Here is a 22,274-nt window from a genome sequence, read left to right as displayed (position 1 = left end):
ATACATCCTTCCCTGGTGCTGTTTGTATGCAAATGAAAATTGACCTCAGCCTACACTCTCTGGTATTTGCTTGCTATTGAAAATGTTGTGAACTTTGCTTAGCCGCACTCCGTCCTCTTGAACACACTGGTAATTCAACACAAATAGACCCTGCTGATCAGTGCTTAGATGTCACATGACACTTGCAGGTGCCAGCCATGGTTTTTCCACTGACGTGTTTAACACACCAGGATCTTGAGGCATAACAAAACAATTAAGGTTAACAAATAGAATCGGAAACATATGTTCCGTGAACACACAATTTTCAGAGATATCTGCTTTATCTCTCCTCCAAACATCCGGCTACGTAAAGGGCTATGAAAGACAACATTAGCCAAAAGAACTGTAAACAAAGTGGATTTTATTGGGATTAGTTGTAACTGGAACAATGACAAGTTTTGAACTGGCAAAGCATTACAGTAAAGCATGGGTATTGAAGCAAACAAATCATACCAGCTTGCCTTTTATTCCAATGACTGTTTAAAGGTTAAGTAGGGGAGATGCGTAAAATAGATCTGTTAAAAACAGAAAGAAGCTAGAGGTTCATTGTTTTCAGTAAGTCAGACATCTGGCTTCTCTCGTCTCCTAAGTGCATTCTGGAGAGAAGTTATGAATGAATGTTTTCAGCTACCCACTGAAAGTAACACGGGATAAATTCATTCTTAAATCCATCTTAACTTACACTTTACTGCTTAAAGGAGAATACTTCATTCTTCAATTCTCCAGCTAATAGAAATCAAGTTTCCGTTAATTTTTATCGTTGTTTCTTTTTTTCTTTTTTAACTTTCAAAGGTAATATTAGTTTACAGCCAACGTTTGAATGCTAAAGCTTTATTTGCTGTTCACATACTGGAAGTGACATCCCCCCCCTGCAGTTCTAATCACACCACCTACCTAGTTTTGAACAGAGACATAACATTCATTAAGGACAATGACCTCTTTAAATTAGGCACTTCTGTCATTACATTATGAATGATACAAAACTGCAGAACATGACTTCTTTAAACAGCAGAAGCATTTACCCAGGCAGGACAGCAAGGTCTTTCTGGGCTGTTTCTCCGGCCTCTGTCCAGAGTTCTGAAAGTCCGACCGTGCAATACGAGTTGACGCTTGTGCATCAGCCTGGAAGACATTTTCTTTCAGAGTTTGGACAGAAGGTAGGAAGTGGCTTGTTTTGTGTCCTTTCTGTTTGCAGAGCCAGCTTCTCCACTGCTGCTCTGGTAGAATGCATACGTTTCACACTGGCTAGATGCCTCTTAATCACCATCTGAAACCTTTTCTTCTCACATTTCAGAGGGTGCATTTCAGCTTCTGATTTGCAGCTCTGAGGAGGAGGAGGAGAAGGATGAAGAGGAGGAGGAGGGTTGCTCTTGCAAACTGGTTCCCATGATAAAGATCTGCTCTTTTTTAAAGTAGCTGAAGACTTCATGCCGCCTACTGACCGCTGAGTGACTTGCAGATCACTCAAAGGGCTGGATGGGCTTCTTGAAAGACATGCGGTTGTCTTCCTTTGGGACAAGAGAATTCTAAGCTCTGCGGAGTCACGCTCAAAGAAGAGAGATTCTTTTCTTCTGATGTTGGGACTCTCCCCTAACATGAGAAACCCATAAGGAGTGGTGATTTTGGAGAGGTGGGGCAAAGACAGAGCTGCTCTGGTTGCAGGATCGGAGTGGTTTGAAGCTTTCTCCAAGTCCTCAGAGAAAACACTGCTGTCTGCAGAATACAGAGTTTGTCTTATGAACAGTTGCTCTCTTCTGTACAGAGTTTCTTTCTTGATGTTAGATTCAGATTTGCTTCTTGACTGTCTGGGTTTCTGGGCTACTTCAGCAGGGGTTCTTCTGTCCTGGGAACAATCCTCAGTATCTTCTGCTGGTTCCAATTGAAAGCAAATGTGCTCTATGTCCAGAGAAGGGATGAAAAATTTAGGAATGCGATCAGGAGTCATGACAATGTTGAAAATATCTTTGTTTTTCTGAGCTACTTTATCTTCAGGAACTGGTTTGCTGACTTTGAACCTTGTCCAAGTTAGGAAGCTTTCTATAGCACTTTTTAGGGAGCTCTGGGCCGTTTCAGACAACATTATTTCAGCCTATTTGACACACAATGCTGTTTGCTCACTGAATTCTCACAGCACTGATTTGCTGATGGAGGATTCACTCCTGCTTATAAAACAAAACAAACTACGTCATCTGATGGCGAGACGTCATTGGCATGGCAACCAAAGATAAGAAGGCTTTTATACTCCTACTTATATACTTATGGTGTGATTCATGCTACACTATTACCTTAAAGTAGCTTAATGTATTTTATATTTTAAAATGCCTGGTTCAGTTTCAGTGCCCTTAAAAAAACAACATAGGGATATAGTTAATAAAAAAGTATTTGATTTTCTTAATATTCAGCTTATCACATGCTATTGAGCATTTTCATATGAAGCATAACTCTTCCCTCTCTGTTTGGGCATGAACTGCATGAAACAGGAGAACATATAAAAGGGGATAACAAATACACTTCATTTACACTGTCTCAATTTAGCTTTCAGCAGTGTGCCACTTTAAGTAATCAGGCAATATTTCTGACACAGATGCATATAAATTGTTTTAATCCCAAGGGATCTGAAAGCATTTTATAAATCATGCACATGGAACTGTAGGTGGTGCAAGTAGAGTCATAGATTGTAAGACCTTGGAAGATCATTGGGTACAGGCCCCTGCACCAAGCAGGAAAGAGAACTGGGCGTCAAGTGTCCCCAGCAAGGTAATCTTCCCTCTTGAAGATTACCAGGGAAGGTGATTGCACCACCTCTGGAGGACGCTTATTCCTCAGTCTGGACACCAGGATTGTGAAGAAGTTTTTCCTAATATTCAGCCTTAATCGACCTTCCAGGATTTTGTGGCCATTACTCCTGCTTTTCCCCTAGGGTACCCTGGTGAACAGTTGATCACTGAACCCCTGGTGTACTCCCTTAGAAAGGTAGTCCCTGAGGTACCACTTGGATTTCAAACCAGACAATTCCATTTACTAGACAGGCACTTTAATCAACTAAGCAAGAGGCAGGCAATTATTTTGGGCAGAGGGCTGCTTACTGAATTTTTGCAAGCCATCGAGGGCCGCATGACAAGCAGCCTGGGCAGATAACTAATAATTTTCAGGGGCCCCATGGGCCAGATACAATGGCCTGGTGGGCCGCACGTGGCCCATAAGCCACATTTTGCCCACCACTGAATGAAGTCTCTTAGTCCAGTGCTGCAGGTGACTCTTGAAGTTATGACCTTGGCTTTCCTTCCCAGTACTGTGTTATAAGTACCTTGTACTTATACCCCATTGCACAACTAGAATTGGTAAAAGCAGTAGTTTAAATTACCATGGGGATTTGAAGCCAGGACCCCCTGTCTACAAGGCAGGCACTTCAGCCAGCTAAGCCATGGTACCACTTAATCTAAAGCACCAGGCAAGGCTTGAATTCTGGGCCTAGGCTTTACTTCCCCAGTACTACTTTAAAAGTACCATATGCTACCCTGTTTCACAACTGGAGCTGGTAAAATTAGTCTTCAAGATACCTCTGGGATTTGAGCCCAGGATCTCCTGTTTACCAGAAAGGAACTTTAACCAGCTAAGCCATGGCACCACTTAGTGCAAATTGCTTGGTGAGGCTTGAATGCTTGACCTTTGCTTTATTTCACAACACTACTTCATATGTGCTAACCCACAGCACCTCTGGAACTGGTAAAGCTTACCTCCCAAGGATCACTGGGATTTGAACTCAGGACATCTTACCAATGAAATAAGCATTTTAAGCAACTAACCCACAGCACCTCATAGCCCAAAGGGCATGATGATGCTTTAACTTGTAACCTGGGCTTTACTTCCCCAGCACTAAGTTATAAGTACCACATGATAACCCAGGACACCAGAAATGGTATAAGGCAATTTCAAGGTACAGCTAGGATTTGAGACCAGGCCCTCCAGTTTACTAGATAGGCATATTAACAAGCTAAGCCATGGCACAGCTCAGTCAATTTGCCAAGTGGGGCTTGAATGTTTGCTTCATTTCCCCAGTACTTTTTAAAAGCACTAATTGCTAACCCATTACACCACCAGAGCTGGCACAAGTAGTGGTTAAGCAGGATTTGAGCTCAGGCTCACCTGTTTATTAGTCAGGTGATATAAGCAGCTAAACCATGGCACCACTTAGTCCAAAGCTCCAGATGAGGCTTCAAATCATGACCTTGGTTCTACTTCCCCAGTATAGTACATTATAAGTACCATGTGCTAACTCATACCACCCCTGGAGCTTGAAAAATTAGTTCTTGATATGCCCCTGGAATTTGAACTCAGGCTCACCTACTTAGCAGGCGGGTACTTTCACCTGCTAAGATAAGGGACCACTTAGGGCAATTTGCCTGGTGAGGATTGAACTCTTGACCTTTGCTTCACTTCCCCAGTACTATGATATAAGTATCACATGCCAACCCATGGCACCACTGGAACTGATAAAACACTTGGTCCAGGTACCACTAGGATTTGAACCCAGGATCTCCTGTTTACTAGACAGGCACTTTAACCAGCTAAGCCATGGTACCACTTAGGCCAAGGGCCAGAGTGAACTCTTGACCTTTGCTTTATTTCCCCAGTACTATTTTATAAGGCGCATGTGCTGAACTATTGCACCGCTGGAATGGGTAAAATTAGTCTCCCATGTACCACTGGAATTTGAACCCAAGATCTCTTGTTCAAGGGTCAGGTGCTTTAACCAACTGAATAACAGCACCTCAAAGTCCAGGTCTCAAAGTGAGGATTAAACTCATTACCTTGGCTTTACTTCCCCAGTCCTACTTTATAAGTACCACATGCTAATCCATTGCACCACTTGAGCTGGAAAAGTTAGTCCTCAAGATACCACTGGTATTTGAACCCTGGCTCTGCTGTTGATTAGACCAGTGGTCTCCAAGCTTTTTTGATCGTTCACCCCTATCAGTAAAAAAATTTTGAGCACGCATCCCCAATATATGTATATTTATATAAATATCAATATCAATAGAAGTTCTAATATTTTCTTCCCACACTCCGCTTTGGAGACCACTGGATTTGACAATAACTTCAAGCAGATAACACGTGGCAGCTCTTATTCCAGAGCTCCAGGTGAGGTTTCAACTCCTGACCTAGGCTTTACTTCCCTAGCGCTATGTTATATGTACCACGTGCTTCCCCATTGCACAACTGGAGCTAGTAAAATCTGCCCCTTTAGGTTCTACATGGATTTGAACTGTAGAGCTCATGTTTATTAGATCAGTGTATTAACCAACTAAGCCATGGCACAGTACAGAGAACCTGGCAACAGAAGCCTTGAACTCTAGATCTTTGCTTTACTTCACCAGCACTACATTATAAGTATCACATGCAAAGCCATTGCACCATCACAGCTGCTCTAAGATGCTTGCATGGTACCACTAGGATTTGAGCCCAGGCTGTCCTGTTTACTAGAGATGCAATAAAAACAGCTGAGCCATGGTACCACTTAGTCCAAAGCTCCGGATGAGGCTTCAAATCATGACCTTGGCTTTACTTCATAAGTAAAACATGTCACTTGATTGCACACTTGGAGCTGGTAAAATTAGCCGTAAGGTACCACTGGGATTTGAGCTCAGGATATCCTGTTAACTAGACAGGCTATATAAATAGTTAAGCCAGGGCACCTCTTAGTTCAAAGCTCAGGGTGAGGTTTCAACTCATGACCTGGGCTTTCCTTCCTATGCTATTATAAGTACCAAAAGGTACCCAATTCCACCACTGGAGCAGGTAGAAATAGTTCTCAAGCTATCACTGAGATTTGAACCAAGGCTATTCTGATTACTATGGAGGCTCTTTGAATGCTCCAGGTGAGGCTTGAAATCATAACCTTGGCTTTACTTCCCCAGTACTACTTTATAAGTACCACATGCTACCCCATTGCACAACTGGAGCTGGTAAAACTAGCTTTTTAAGGTACCACTGGGATTATGAACATAGGACCTCCTGTTTACAAGGCAAGCATTCTCTAGACTTGAACTCTATACCTTTGCTTTACTTCCCAGTACCACCTTATAAGTACCACAGGCTAACCCATTGCACCACTGGAAGTGGTAAAAAGAGCCATTCTGGTACTACTGGGATTTGAACCGAGGATCTCCTGCTTACACAAAAGGACCTTTAACCAGCTTACCCATGGCATCACTTAATACAAAATGCCTGGTGAGACTTAAGCTCTTGGACTTTGCTTTATTTCCCAATAGTAGTTTATAAGCATCACATGCCAACCCATTGGGCTACTGGACCTGGTAGAATTAGCCCTCAAGGTACCACTGGGATTTGACCCCAGGCTCTCCTCTTTAATAAAGAAGCATTTTAACCAAGTAAGCCCTGGCACCATTTAGTCAAAAGCTAAAGGAGAGGCTTCAAATCATGACCTTGGCTCTACTTCCCCAGTACTACCTTATAAGTACCACGTGCTACCCTATTGCACAAGTGGAGCTGGTAAAATTAGCCTTCAAGGTACCACTAGGATTTGAGGCCAGGCTCTCCTGTTTACTTGACAGGTGACATAAACTGCTGATTCAGGGCACCAATTAGTTCAGAACTCCAGATGCAACTTCACTTCATAAGTACTATTTTATAAATACAACACACTATCCATTGCACAACTAGAGCTGGTAGAGTTAGCTTTTCAGGTAGTACAGGGATTTGAACCTAGGATACCCTGTTTACAAGGCAGGCACTTGAACCAGCTAAGCCAGGCCACCACAGCAGCAGTTGCTGTATATGAGGTTTCAATTCAATATGTGGGCTTTACTTTCCCTGTACTACATCATAAGTTCCACTTGCTCATCCACAGCACTTCTCAGTCCAAGCTCCAGATGATGCTTGAACCCTAGGCCTTTGCTTTACTTCCCCAAGACTACATTATAAGTACCACAAGGTAATCCATTGCACTACCAGAGCTGCTATAAACTGCTTACTAGGTACATCTAAGATTTGAGTCCTATTTACTAGATAGGCAATATATGCAGCTGAGCCCTGGCATCACTTAGTCCAAAGCTCCAGGTGAGGCTTGAAATCATCACCTTGGTTTACTTCCCGGTACTACTTTATAAGAACCACGTGCTTCCCCATTGCACAACTGGAGCTGGTAAAGCTAGTTTTCAAAGTACTACTGGGATTTCCACCTAGGATCTCCTGTTTACTAAGCAGGCATTTTAACCAGATAAGGCATGGCACTGCCTAGACCACTTATGGCAAGATGCCTGATGAGGTTTGATTTCTTGACCTTTGCTTTACTTGCCCAGTGCTACAGTATAAGTACCACGTGCTAACCCATTGCACCACTGCAACAGGTGTAAGTCACTTTCAAGGTACCACTAGGATTTGAGCTCAGGCTCTCCTGTTTACTAGAAAGGCTATATAGACAGCTAAGCCAGGGCACCTCTTATTCCAATGCTCAGGGTGAAGTCTCAACTCATGACCTGGGCTTTCCTTCCCCTGTACTACATTATAAGTACATTAAGCTACCCCATTCCACCTCTGGAGCTGATAGAAATAGTCCTCAAGATACCACTGGGATTTGAACCGAGGCTATTCTGTTTACTACACAGGTGCTTTAAATGCTGCAGGTGAGGCTTGAAATCATAACCTTTGCTTTACTTCCCCAGTGCTACTTTATAAGTACCACATGCTACCCCATTGCACAACTGGCACTGGTAAAATCAGTTTTAAAGGTACCACTGGGATTTTAACCCAGGGCCTCCTGCTTACAAGGAAAGTACTTTAACCAACTAAGCCATGGCACCACTGAGAAGAAGCTGCTTTGAGAGGTTTGAACTCTTGACCTTTGCTTTACTTCCCAGTAATGCTTCATAAGTATTGCATACTAACCCAAAGTTAAAAATTAGCTTTTAAGGGACCACGGGCCTCTGAACCCAGGACCTCCTGTTTCTTAGGCAGGCACTGCATACAGTTAAGCCACAGCACCACAGCAGGCTAAAGACTAGGTGAAGTTTAAACTCTTGACCTTTGCTTCATTTCCCTGGTACTATTTTATAAGGAGTATGTGCTGACCCACTGCACAACTGGAGCAGGTGAAACTGGCTTTGTAGGTACCACTGGGAGTGGAACCCAGGACTTTAACCAGCTAAGCCATGGTACCCCACAAGGGGCTACTATGCAGATGGTTTCAACTCAGTACCTGGGCTTTATTTCCCCTGTACTACACCATAAGTACCACTTGCTAAGCCACAGCACTTTGCAGTCCAAAGCTCCAGATGATGCCTGGGTCTTTGCTTTATTTCCCCAGGACTACGTTATAAGTACCATGGGCTAAGCCATTGCACTACTGGAACTGCTATAAGCTGCTTACAAAGTACAACTAGGATCTGAGTTCTGGTTACTAGGCAGGCAATATATACAGCTGAGCCATAGCACCACTTAGTCCAAAGCTCCAGGTGAGGCTTGAAATCATGACCTTGGCTTTACTTCCCAATACAACTTCATAAGTACCACGTACTAACCCATTGCACCATGGGAACTGGTAAAACAAGCTTTTAAGGTAACACTGGGATTGTGAATCCAGGATCTCCTGACTACTAGGCAGGCATTTTAACCAGCTAAGCCATGGCACCGCTTAGACCAAGGGCCAGAGGGAGGTTTGAACTCTTGACCTTTGCTTTATTCCCCCAGTACTATTTTACAAGGAGAACATACTGAGATTTGAACTCAGGCTCCCCTGTTTAGTAGGCATGTACATTCACCAGCTAAGACAAGGGACCACCTAGGGCAACTTGACTGGCAAGGATTGAACTCTTGACCTTTGCTTCATTTCTCCAGCATGATGATTTAAGTACCACATGCCAACCCATGGAACTGGTACAACATTTGGTGCAGGTGCTACTGAGATTTGAACCCAGGACCTCCTGTTTACTAGGCAGGCAGTTTAACCAGTTAAGCCATAGCACAGATTAGACCAAAGGCCTGTGTGAGGTTTGAACCCTTGACCTTTGCTTTATTTCCCCAGTACTATTTTATAAAGAGCACGTGCTAAAACATTTCACCACTGCAACTCGTAAAATTCATTTCTCATGTACCACTGGAATTTGTACCCAAGAGCTCTTGTTCATGGGTCAGGTCCTTTAACCAACTAAATAATAGCACCTCAAAGCCCTGGTTTACAAGTAAGGATTTACCTTCACCAGTCATTACCTTGGATGTACCTCCCTAGTCCTACTTTATAAGTACCACATACTACTCCATTGCACCATTTGAGCTGGAGAAGTTAGTACTTGAGATACCACTGGTATTTGAAACTAGGCTCTGCTGTTGATTAAGCAATCACTTGAAGCAGATAACACATGACAACTCTTAGTCCAGAGCTCCAGGTGAGGTTTCTGCTCATGACCTGGGCTTTACTTTCTCAGCACTACATTATAGTAGTGCATACCTCCCTATTGCACAACTGTAGCTGGTAGAAGAACCAAGGGTCTTCTGCTCATGAGGCAAAGACTCTAACCATCTAAGCCACTACACCTCTCAATGCAAAGTGCTAGATGATGCTTGAACTCACAATCTTTGCTTTACTTCCCCAGCACTATGGTATAAGTAGCACATGCTAAACCCATTGCACCACTGGATCTGGTACAAGTCATTTTCACGGTATCACTAGGATTTGAGCTCAGGCTCTCTTGTTGACTAGACAGGTGATATAAACAGTTAAACCAGGGCACCATGGCACCAAAGCTCAGGATGAGGTTTCAACTCATGACATGGGCTTTCCTTCCTCTGTACTACATTATAAGTACCATGTGCAATCCCATTGCACAACTGGAGCTGGTAAAACTAGCCTTTAAAGTACCACTGTCATTTGAATGACTTTACTAGAAAAGCACTTTATCAAACTAAGCCAAAGCCCCACATAGTACAAAGCTCCAATGAGGCTTCAAATCATGACCTTGGTTCTACTTCCCCAGTACTATATTATAAGTACCATGTGCTAACCCATACCACCCCTGGAGCTTGAAAAATTAGTTCAATATGCCCCTGGGATTTGAACTCAGGCTCACCTGTTTAGTAGGCGGGCACTTTCACCTGGTAAGATAAGGGACCACTTAGGGCAATTTGCCTGGTGAGGATTGAACTCTTGACCTTTGCTTCACTTCCCCAGTACTATGATATAAGTACCACATGCCAAGCCATGGTACCACTGGAACTGATAAAACACTTGGTCCAGGTACCACTGGGATTTGAACCCAGGATCTCCTGTTTACTAGACAGGCACTTTAACCAGCTAAGCCATGGTACCACTTAGGCCGAAGGCTAGAGTGAGGTCTGAACTCTTGACCTTTGCTTTATTTCCCCAGTACTATTTTATAAGGAGCATGTGCTGAACTATTGCACCACTGGAATGGGTAAAATTAGTCTCCCATGTACCACTGGAATTTGTACCCAAGATCTCTTGTTCAAGGGTCAGGTGCTTTAACCAACTGAATAACAGCACCTCAAAGTCCAGGTCTCAAAGTGAGGATTAAACTCATTACCTTGGCTTTACTTCCCCAGTCCTACTTTATAAGTACCACATGCTAATCCATTGCACCACTTGAGCTGGAAAAGTTAGTCCTCAAGATACCACTGGTATTTGAACCCTGGCTCTGCTGTTGATTAGACCAGTGGTCTCCAAGCTTTTTTGATCGTTCACCCCTATCAGTAAAAAAATTTTGAGCACTCACCTCCAATATATGTATTGCATCACATTGGTGGCTCACTTCATTTTGTTGTCCATCACGACATCTGGGTCTCGTTCAGATGTGGTGCTACCAAGCATAGCACTGCCGAGCCTGTAAGTATGTTGTGGATTATTTCTCCCCAGAAGGAGCACTTTACATTTCTCCAGATTAAACAGCATCTGGTGCTCTGGCGAGGTGCCGGAGGACTGGAAGAGGGCCAATGTGGTCCCTATCTTCAAAAAGGGAAAAAAAGAGGACCCGGGAAATTACAGGCCAGTTAGTCTTACCTCAATCCCGGGTAAGCTCTTTGAAAAAATTATCCTGGCACACATCCAGGAGGGCCTTGCGGGGGAATGCATGCTCAGGGGCAACCAACATGGGTTCATCAGTGGCAGGTCTTGTCAGACCAACCTGGTGGCCTTTTACGATCAGGTCACCAAATCATTAGACGCAGGGGTTGCTGTGGATGTAGTCTTTCTGGACTTCCGGAAGGCTTTCGACACTGTCTCTCACCCTGTCCTCATCAAAAAGCTGGGAGACTGTGGTGTCGATGCCCACACGGTCAAATGGGTCGCCAACTGGTTGGAGGGCCGCACCCAGAGGGTGGTAGTGGATGGGTTCTTCTCGACCTGGAAGGACGTGGGCAGTGGGGTTCCACAGGGCTCGGTCCTCGGGCCCGCACTGTTCAACATCTTCATCAGTGACTTGGATGACGGGGTAGAAAGCACCCTGTTCAAGTTTGCTGATGACACTAAGATGTGGGGGGATGTGGGTGCACTAGAAGGGTGCAATAGGCTACAAGCTGACCTTGACAGGTTGCAACGGTGGGCGGATGAGAATAGGATCGGGTTTAACACTGATAAGTGCAAGGTGTTGCAGATGGGGAGGAAGAACCGGCACCACACTTACAGGTTGGGGAACTCCCCTCTTGCCAGCACGGAGACGGAAAAGGATCTTGGAGTCGTCATTGACTCCACGATGAACATGGGCCGGCAGTGTGGGGAGGCAGTCAAGAAGGCCAACCGTACCCTGTCATGCATCCACAGATGCATCTCGAGCAGGTCCAGGGAGGTGATCCTCCCCCTCTATGCGGCACTGGTCAGGCCGCAGCTGGAGTACTGCGTCCAGTTCTGGGCGCCACACTTCAAGAGGGACGTGGACGATATGGAAAGAGTTCAGAGGAGGGCCACTCGTATGATCAAGGGTCAGCAGGGCAGGCCTTATGAGGAGAGGCTACGGGACCTGAACCTGTTTAGCCTCCACAAGAGAAGGTTAAGGGGGGACCTTGTGGCCTGCTACAAACTGGTCAGGGGGGATCAGCAGGTATTGGGGGAGTCCCTGTTCCCCTGTGCGCTGCCAGGAGTGACCAGGAATAACGGTCACAAGCTGGCGGAGGGTAAGTTTAGATTAGATATTAGGAGGCGCTACTTCACAGTCAGGTTGGCTAGGGCCTGGAACCAGCTTCCAGGGGAAGTGGTGCAGGCTCCTAGCCTGGGGATTTTTAAAAGGAAGTTAGATGAGCACCTTGCCGGGGTCATCTGACCCCGGTGCTCTTTCCTGTCAAGGCAGGGGGTCGGACTAGATGATCTACCTAGGTCCCTTCCGACTCTAGCTACTATGATACTATGATACTATGGTTGAGGTCCAAGAGCCTGTCCAGGTCTGCCTGTATTGCCAGACTGTCTTCAAGCATGACCACACTCCCCCATAGCTTGGTGTTGTCAGTGAACTTTCCTTGTTTGCTTTTGATACCCAGATTAAAGTTTTCCTTAGGCCACCAACGACCCACTGCTCAGGGGAGTCACTAAGTTCAAAGCCAGACTCATACTGCTCCCAGCATGGAGACCACTGAGCCAGACAGGAGGACCAGAAAGGGAGCAGGGGGGCAATATGCATGGTGGCCCATTCAAAGATTAAACCCACACCCTTGCCATTATTAGCACCATTCTCTATCCAACTGAGATAACCAGCACTCAACTAAAACTTACCTTCAAGGTACCACTGGGATTTGAACCCAGACTCTCCTGTTTACTAGACAGGTGCTTTGACCATTTAAGCCATGGTACCACTTAATCCAATGCTCCAGGTGAGGCTTGAACTCACAACCTTGGCATCACTTCATCATACTAGGCTATAAGTACCATGTGCTAACCCATTGCACCACTGGAGCTGGTGACATTAACCTTGTGACAGCCATAACTTGACACTTAAAATTACCTGCTGACAGGCATATTTAAACTGACCACCTTGCAGTCACCAGCTTGCAACTCAGGGCCTCCCTGAAGAGAAGAGAGATGCCACAGAAGAGGCATCCCAAGTAGAGAAGGACATTATTAGCTCTGCATACGCTGGGACTGAAGGATTAGGCCACTGTCCTTTGATAGGGGTGCTTTCTATTAACATTATAATATTAGTATAATATTCAGTAATATACTATATTATAGTATAATATTCAAGCAAGGATATGTAGTTCATAATAGTGAAGTAACAACTGAAAACTTCATTTAACAAAATCTCTTTGCAGTCCTCAGACACATGTCTGTAGTCAGGTTAACATAAGCAAATTATTCAACAGGATGGGAGGGTTTTTTGGTTTGGTTTGGTTTGGTTTGGTTTTTTTGTATATTAGGAACTTCTCCACTTCTATGTAATGTTAACAACTTATAATAATCAGCATAGATTGTTTCCATAACAGTAGCCCTTAGGGAAGCCACATGAGATTGGGACTCCTGTTGTCTAGGCATTTGGAAACGTGTAATAAGAAGCACTTAAACTTTCCAACCTAAACCAAAAAAGCTTTGGGGATGAACAGTGGCTTTCTCCAAGTCTGTGTTGCTAAGAATGAAACCCAGGAGTCTTGATACCCAGGCCATGGTCTATCTGCTTGTCTATACTGCATCCCTAGGGCAGCTGGTTCTGGCCAACACCTTCCCCAAGAATCTTTTACCCACTAAACAAATGTGAACTTCAGAGAGACCCATTCATGTATCTATTTTATTTTTATTAAAACATAATCCATTTTTTGAGCTCTGAATATCAGTGCTTTTTTCCTACTATCTTTTGGCTCTTTCCTGAACATGAATGTCTCAAATATTAACTTTAACATGAAGTTCTGAAATAGTGAATAACATCAAGAAGCAATTACTAGTCTAGTGATTTCTGTTAAGATGTACTTGAAAAAATAGTTTATGGCATAATGACCTGGACTAGATCTGTCTTCTTCTACCCTGACTACCTTACAGTGAAGTATAATTTAACTTTTAGATTTAATGCACTGTTATTTCTCTTTGATCTATCAGAAGTATTCCCTCCTTACTTCAGGCAATATTGAGCCTGATCCAAATCACGTTGAAATGAATGGAAAGTCTCTCATTGGCTTTACTGAGTTTTGGATTGGGCCCATGAGACATAAAGTGGACAGTTTGGAATTTGAAGTGTATCAAGGTTGTGGAAAAAGCAGAGCTATAAATGTTTAAAATCATCTTCACATCATAAACTTTACTGAAACCCTTCTCTTCAGTTACAGCAATTTCTTTCTCATATTTTCCATTTTAATCTCACTGAGCAGCTTCTTCTGTTTTCTTCTTTGCTGGCGTCGGCAGTTTCCTGAGAACCCCTCAGCAAAATTGAAAGTCAAAAACATAAGATGGGATTATCTCTGAGGCCTTTTTCTTAGCTGCTTTAACTTAAAGAATTAAATACAATTCTATATGCTGTTCATAAATAGAAGGTATCACCTTCAGTATTTGGACACAGATTAGGGTCTCTTCTTTAGGGAGTGGTATAGAGATGGTGTAGATGGCCATATAAATACTTAGCACTTACATTCAGCTTTTCAAGGTATAAATGCTTCCCAAACTTTAAGTAATTAATCTTCATAACACCCCTGTGAAGTACGTATTACCCTTTGACAGTTGCTGTCCCTACAATGAAGACAGAAGGGGAAACTGCTAGTGAGCATGCAATCAGACTTGAATTCCAGAAAGCAACAAACAGATCATCCAATTTCTGCCTCAAAATATTTCTGACTTTAACTGTCCTTCAAGGTCATGATCACTCTTCAGACTGCTTTCGGAGGCAATGGGTCTTTTCACCAGGTGCAGGTGCACAGTACGCCTTTGGCACATACTTCCCATCTAAAGCACCTTGCATGCACATGATACAATGTCTAATAGCTTTGCAGGCCAATTGGTTCTGACAAAGCCTATTCTGGGGGAATACATGCCCGCGTTTGAATTTTTAAATCTCAGGCATCAATGTTGGTGCCTGCAGAGTACATGTGAATGCTTAATTTGCATACACACTACTTGAGTTCCAGTTGAAAATTTGCCTTTCAGCCTTTTAATGTTTTCCAATAAAAGCAACGAGCAGAATGGAAGCAGAATTTCCAGGAGCCTCCTCTGGGAACGAGCTTCGGCAGTCATATGGAACAGCGGTGCTCTTATGAACTGAGAAACAGGCTTTTTGTAGTTTTTTCCCCAAGAATAAAGCTCAGCTAGGGGATGCATGCTTTGTTCAGAACGGGTATGCTTGGAGGTCTCATGCCTCCTGCAGAGGATCACCAGGTGCTGCCTTACTCTGACTGTGGTCAGGCAACGACCACTGTCCACCTTCAAAGTTCAATCTCACCCAAGTCTGTGGCTGGCTATGTAACAGTTGTTACATTTGTTGTTCTTAGGCAGGCAGCCAGATCAAGTAATGACATTCGTTGACCACTAGTATTGGCAAGTACTATCAAATCTACTGTTTACCAGGTCCTATCCACATGTGTTTGAAGAGCACCTTGTCATAAGCAGGCTCTGATTCTGACTTGACTGACTTTTATATTGCTATAGTATAAATATTACGTAAGAACGTAAGTGCCATACGGAGTCAGAGCAATGGTCCATCTAGCCCAGAACCCTGTCTCTGACAATGGCAAAAGTTGATTCTTTAGAGGGAGATCATAAGATCAGGGTGTATTATTTAGAATGATTTTAAAATTGTTCCAGCTAGACAAAGTCTTACGTGGGATGGTATAGTTGGGGACAGCCTTGCTTTGGACTAAATGACCTCCTCAGGTCCCTTCCACCCCTCATTTTTTATGATCTAACCCCTGTTCATTACCACCCTAGCACTTAGCATTAGGGGTTGAGTGATGTCAGCAGCTATATCTCTGACTGCTCTGTTGAATAGCAATCAATAGTTCTATTGTCCATAAATTTATCAAATCCCTTTCGGAATATGGCTAGCCTCTCTGCCTCTACAACCTCCTGGGGCAATGAGTCCCACAAGTTAACTGCAGTCTGCGTAAAAGAAGTCTTTCCTTTTGTTCGTTTTCAATCTGTCCCCTACTAATTTTGGTGCATGTCCTCTAGTGTTAGTATTCTGGGACTTGGTGAATAACAGTTCCCTATTCACTTTGTCCACAACCTTCATGATTTTATACATTATAATAATGAATGACTCTAAAGCAATGTAAATGACAACAGTAATAATAAAGTTTCAGTGGACTTGGGAATGGGATCTCAGGTCTGGCACAAGAGACAATTTACACCCATGTAGCAGCTTTCCTGAACTTTGCAGTGTGTATCTAATGAAAAAGAAAATAAAGAAAAATAAAGAAAATAAAGAAAATAAAATAAAGGCTTCCAGAATTTTTTTTTAAGAATGGATGCACAGCCCCACCAGGGGAGACGCCTTGTTGGACTTAGTGCTGGCCACAGGTGATGACCTGGTGAGGGGGCTGTGGGTGCTCGATCACCTGGGCGACAGCGATCATCGCCTGCTGGAATTCACTGTCCAGCGCAAGGTGGCAAAGGCCTGCAGCAAGGCAGCAGCCTTAGATTTTAGGAGGGCAAACTTCAACGAGCTAAGCAGGATAGTTGGAGAAGCGCTGAGGTCCCGGAGGGGAGGGGAGCCAGGTGTCCAAGGAGAGTGGTCGCTCCTTAAGGAGACGATCCTCCAAGCCCAAAGGAAGGTAATCCCAATGAGGCTCAAAGGGAGCAGGAGAGCACACAAGCCTCCATGGCTCACCAAAAGCATCTGGGAATGTCTCCTTGCTAAAAAGGAGGCGTACACCCAATGAAAAGAAGGGGTCATCACTAGGGAGGACTATTCTGCAGTTGCTCGGGGATGTAGGGGGGTAGTTAGGAAGGCCAAGGCAGAGATGGAACTGGGACTAGCTTCCCAGATTAAGGACAATAAGAAGTCCTTTTTGAAATACATAGGGGGCAAAAAGAAGGTCCCAGATAATGTGGTGCCCTTGCAGGACACGTTGGGAAATCTGGTTGTCACACCAGACGACAAAGCTAACATGTTTAACCATTTCTTTGCCTCCATCTTCCTAAGTAGGGACCAGAACAGCCACCTCCCTGCTGGGCCCCCCTCGGGCCTCGGTGGAGGCACACCTGGGCCAAAGGTTAGCAAGGATTTAGTTAGGGGGCTTCTGGAGGGGGTGGGCATATTCAAGTCTGCCAGTCCAGACGATCTCCACCCTAGAGTTCTAAAGGAATTGGCCCAGGTCATTGCAAGTCCCCTGGCATGGCTTTACGAGCACTCGTGGTGCTCTGGAGTGGTGTTGGAGGACTGGAAGAGGGTCAACATGGTTCCCATCTTCAAAAAAGGGAGGAAGGAAGACCCAGGAAACTATAGGCCAGTTAGTCTTACCTCGATCCTAGGCAAGCTATTCGAGAAAATTATTCTGGCACACATCAATGAGGGGCCAGCAGGGGACTGCGTGCTAAGGGGCAACCAACACGGGTTCATCAGTGGCAGGTCCTGTCAGGCCAACCTGGTGGCCTTTTACGATCAGGTCACCAAATCATTAGATGCAGGGGTAGCAGTGGACATAGTCTTCCTGGACTTCCGGAAGGCCTTTGACACTGTCTCTCACCCCGTTCTCATTAAGAAACTGGGGGGCTGTGGTGTAGACACTCACACAGTCAAATGGGTCGCCAACTGGCTGGAGGGCCGCACCCAGAGGGTGGTAGTGGATGGGTCCTTCTCAACCTGGAAGGACGTGGGCAGTGGGGTCCCCCAGGGCTCGGTCCTCGGGCCCGCACTGTTCAACATCTTCATCAGTGACTTGGACGAGGGGGTGAAAAGCACCTGTTCAAATTTGCTGATGACACTAAGATGTGGGGGGACGTGGGCACACTGGAAGGATGCGACAGGCTACAATCAGACCTAGACAGGTTACAGGGGTGGGCGGACAAGAATAGGATGGGTTTCAACACAGACAAGTGCAAGGTGATGCACCTAGGGAGGAACAACCGGCACCATACCTACAGGTTAGGGAACTCCCCTCTTGTCAGCACGGAGGCGGAAAGGGATCTGGGGGTCATCATTGACTCCAAGATGAACATGGGCCGGCAGTGTGGGGAGGCAGTTAGGAAGGCCAACCACACCTTGTCATGCATCCACAGATGCATCTTGAGCAGGTCCAAAGAGGTGATCCTCCCCCTCTATGTGGCACTGGTCAGGCTGCAGCTGGAGTACTGCGTCCAGCTCTGGGCGCCACACTTCAAGAGGGATGTGGACAGCATGGAGAGGGTCCAGAGAAGGGCCACTCACATGATCAGGGGACAGCAGGGCAGGCCCTATGAGGAGAGGCTACGGGACCTGAACCTGTTCAGCCTCTACAAGAGAAGGCTGAGTGGGGATCTTGTGGCCTGTTATAAACAGTCAGGGGGGATTCAGCAGGCATTGGGGGAGTCCCTGTTCCCCTGAGCACCGCCTGGAGTAACCAGGAATAACGGTCACAAGCTGGCAGAGGGTAGGTTTAGGTTAGATATCAGGAGGCGCGACTTCACGGTCAGGGCGGCTAGGGTCTGGAACCAAGCTTCCAAGAGAAGTGGTGCAGGCTCCTACCCTGGGGGTATTTAAGAGGAGGCTAGATGAACACCTTGCTGAGGTCATTTGACCCCAGTGCTCCTTCCTGCCATGGCAGGGGGTCGGACTAGATGATCTGCTCAGGTCCTTTCCGAGCCTAGAATCTATGAAACTATATCCTTGGAACCTAGCCCATCCTGAGTAAAGCCTAGGGTGCATTTATACTCCAGCAGGGAAATCTGAAAATCAGGTATAAAAGTAACTATTATGAATTTAGAAACTTAACCGTGTATGAAAATTTTAACTTGTACATTAGACTACAACTAACATCAACAATTTCCAAATATGTATAACATATGACTGTTGTTTTGGACTTTAGATGTGATATTTCTACACTCTAGATTTTAGAAACATGTTACACGGCTAAATACCTTCCCTTACCTTGAGCTGAGCCTAAACATTATTTAAACTTACAGCTGGATTCAATGACCCAAGCATTGCTGACTGAGGGGAGCCCAGATCTCTGGCTGGGTGCTGTTTCCCAAAACTTTGCTTGGAATACTTTGATTTTTGTAGACCTGACTTTCAGTCTCTTCTGATTATACATTTAAAAAATTCGGAGACAGCAAACAATAGCTTTTCTAAATTATTCATCTCAGTCCTACAATGTGACTACCAAGATTGCATTGCTTCTTTTTTGTGATGTTAATAATTCAGTGCTGGTAGAAGGACAAAGCTTGCCAGTTTAGTGTTCATCTTAGGTTTCCTTAGCAGCATTGCATTTCTCAGGCCTGTGCTGATAGGTTATCCAGTCTGAACCTTAGTTGTAATTCTCAAGTCCTCGGCAATAGAATTACACTGAAATAGATTGGAAGTGGCAGTGAGGAACGTATGTGCATTTACTTAAATTCTCTTGTATTCAGCTGTTACGATGCTCCACTCTGTCAGAGAATACCTTGGAAAATAAATAAATACTACCCTCTGGTGTTTTCCCTCTGTAAATATTATCATACTAGCCATCCTCATGAAAAAAGAGAGAGAGAGAGACAGAATTACCTGTTCAGTGCATTTGTAACTACAAAATGATGCACAGTATATTCTAAGCAACTCTGGGGTGTCGAAATGAGTACGGGAATTCAATCGTTAATAGCAAACTTATGTTGAAGTCTATTATCTACAAAAACTTTTAGCCCACACAAAAACAAAACAAAACCCCCACTAAATTATACAGCTTAAGCCCTGTATTTAAATGTTCTGTATGTTCAACATATTCATACAGGCAGATTAATTATATACACATTGCACTGATTGTATATACCTATAAATTAAAAGATCTGCTGTGCCCACCTATTTTCTTATAAGCTTCTTGTACAGACTACATGACAGTGTGCAAGGCTATAATGATTTTTTGTTACTTGTTTTGAGATGATCTGCGTACGCTACTGATTGTACTGCCAGTTGTGATTAATGGGGTCACCCCAAAGTCATGCTAAACCAAACCATGTTGCTATGCTCTGTGTGTGTGTGTATGTCTATATGTATATACATATAAATACATTCTATAAATATATATAAATATAAATATATTCTAAATAGATTTCTATCTAGAATACCTGATGCTGATCTCAGTGTTAGTGAAGTAATCGTGCAGAGGATTCCAAATTAACGGACTGTAAAATGAGAAGCTCCCTTGTGACTGTCCAGGATGATCTGTATTACTCAAGGAATAGATTCTGTTTGATTATTCTTGTACTGAGCCCAGAGAACTTGTAGCTGAACTGCACATGGTCTTAAAGACTCCAAGGGGTGAATAATTTACCTGGGCAAGCTTTTCTAACAGTAAATTAACTGTGGAATGAAGGAGGAAATGCCATGTGGTTGACATTAATTAGAATAAGGAGTTGGGCAGATAGTCTAGTGAGCAGAGAATGTCAGCACCCACAGGCACTTATTTTTTTCTGGCAAAACCTGATGCAGACCCCTAGGGATAGCTCCTATTTCAGCTTTGCACACTTAAGTGGCTCATACCTAGTACTGGAATGGCCATTTTTGCACTTACGATGCAGATTCTATTTGCTCCTGAGTTGGATTAAGATCATCCAACTGCCTAGAAAACAGGAGGCCGGGGTCCAGGGTCCTCTCCCCCCAAGAGGGGTTTGGGACCTGCATGGTCTGTTTATCAGCAAATTCAACAGGCACCAGCCCATTGAATAGCCATTACCATGGGCATTTCCTCTCAAAGCTGGCCCACTGCCCTTTGCATGCACGAGTCCCTGGATAAAAAGCACTAGGGTAGCTGTGAACTACAAAGAACAGGCTAGAACCCAGAGCCTGCTCCTTTTCAGGGCAGCATCCAGCTCAACAAGACACACCTCCTATAGCTTATCATCCAGGGTTCAAATTACACTTCAAGACTGGGCGGGGGGGCGGGGGGTGCAGTATTTTGGGGCTGTGGCCAGCAGTGGTGGCAGCCATAAGGAGCTTGTGCTGCTTAGAAAGGCGTGGGGCAGGCCAGGGGCTCTGCATGGTGATGCATCGGCTCTGGGCTGTTGCAGAGGGCAGGGGCAAAGAAGTGCCTCTCTGCCCATGGCAGGCTTCTTGTCTCTTATCGGGGGGAAGCACTTATCTCCTATGTGGGAGCTCAGCCCCCCTCCCTTCAAGCTCCCACATAATTCAAACCCTGTTACCATCTTCTGCTTGTCCCCAAATACTTTTTCCTTCTACCTGCCTAGTGGCAAGTTCAAGAGTAGGGCTGTAGAGTGCCTTGGATGAAAAAGCAGTGATTCACAACCTCCCTCAGAAGAAGAGGCTAGAACCTAGTTCTCCTGCTGTTTAGGCAGTGCCCTAACTGCTAGGCTACTGGACTAAAATTCACCAAAATTTCCTTCCCCCTCTGTAGGAGGCTTTCCCATGACTAGATCTTCAGAACATGCCCATCACTGCATATGCATCTGGGGAACTCTATACTGGCTGGGTGCTTATGCAGCCAAATTACAGTTCACTTCATGAGCACAGAAAGAAGCAGAGTGAGAGCAGATATACTGAAATCCAGTCTATCCATAAGTGACAGAAACTGGAGTTATCAGCCCATATAGATGCCCCTTAGGCATCTGAATGTGAAACAGGGTCTTACCTCTACAGTTCAGGTACTGTGCATGTCCAGAGGCACCTCCATTTTGATGGAGCCAAGAGTCTATCTATCTTATGTAAAAGGCCATTCGTACTCAGAGTCTAGGCATCCCTGTGCCATAGTCCACTTACAGACTAAATGCAGTAGGAGTTTCCCAAGCATGACTAATTCTAGGTGGCAGCCTGGAGAAGAGCGCTTACAATCGTGTTCATTCGAAAACAAAAGCAGTGGCAGCAAACTTGTGCCAAATAGTGCAGGAGTTAAGGGACTTTCCCAATAAATGGGAAACTGGAGTTGAGTTTTCTTCTCAGGCTAAGAGAGTTCAAAGTTGTATCTTCTATCCCAAAACAGGGCCTGCAGCACCAGGCTATAGGCGAGGCTGAGCTAAGGGTGCTCTCCATACCTCCTTCTGAAGCTGGGTTTCTCTAGAAAACACAGGGGAAGTCTTAGATTCTGGATAAAATAGTTTGGTATCTATGAGTGTTAAAGTCATCAGCTAAAAAGTAAAACAGCATTGGGAGCAGGGATGGGGACCCAGGCTGCCTTCC

At 44.6% G+C, this 22,274-nt stretch overlaps 1 protein-coding gene and 5 non-coding genes across 6 annotated transcripts; all 6 read right to left on the bottom strand.

The window, feature by feature from the left end:
• Positions 1-409: 409 nt before the first annotated feature.
• LOC149867969 (uncharacterized) lies at positions 410-2,119 on the bottom strand. The gene has a single exon (XM_090037161.1). The coding sequence runs from the start codon at positions 2,117-2,119 to the stop codon at positions 1,157-1,159; it is 963 nt and encodes a 320-aa protein (XP_089893287.1). The 3' UTR covers positions 410-1,156.
• A 2,429-nt stretch (positions 2,120-4,548) lies between these two features.
• TRNAT-AGU (transfer RNA threonine (anticodon AGU)) lies at positions 4,549-4,622 on the bottom strand. The gene has a single exon. It is a non-coding gene; the product is annotated as a tRNA-Thr (tRNA).
• Positions 4,623-7,788: 3,166 nt separating this feature from the next.
• Positions 7,789-7,862, bottom strand: TRNAT-UGU (transfer RNA threonine (anticodon UGU)). The gene has a single exon. It is a non-coding gene; the product is annotated as a tRNA-Thr (tRNA).
• A 2,427-nt stretch (positions 7,863-10,289) lies between these two features.
• Positions 10,290-10,363, bottom strand: TRNAT-AGU (transfer RNA threonine (anticodon AGU)). The gene has a single exon. It is a non-coding gene; the product is annotated as a tRNA-Thr (tRNA).
• Positions 10,364-12,777: 2,414 nt separating this feature from the next.
• TRNAT-AGU (transfer RNA threonine (anticodon AGU)) lies at positions 12,778-12,851 on the bottom strand. The gene has a single exon. It is a non-coding gene; the product is annotated as a tRNA-Thr (tRNA).
• Positions 12,852-12,862: 11 nt separating this feature from the next.
• Positions 12,863-12,954, bottom strand: TRNAI-UAU (transfer RNA isoleucine (anticodon UAU)). Its single transcript is given in 2 exon segments — positions 12,863-12,898; positions 12,917-12,954. It is a non-coding gene; the product is annotated as a tRNA-Ile (tRNA).
• Positions 12,955-22,274: the final 9,320 nt, after the last annotated feature.

Source organism: Crocodylus siamensis, chromosome 3 (genome assembly GCF_052110815.1).
Source record: "Crocodylus siamensis isolate JL-2025a chromosome 3, ASM5211081v1, whole genome shotgun sequence".
Classification (NCBI taxonomy): domain Eukaryota; kingdom Metazoa; phylum Chordata; order Crocodylia; family Crocodylidae; genus Crocodylus; species Crocodylus siamensis.
This window is presented reverse-complemented; position numbering and strand designations above follow the sequence as displayed.

Bases quoted from the DNA above. Each gene is read 5' to 3' on its own strand.
- LOC149867969 (XM_090037161.1), bottom strand. From the start codon at position 2,119: ATGTTGTCTGAAACGGCCCAGAGCTCCCTAAAAAGTGCTATAGAAAGC.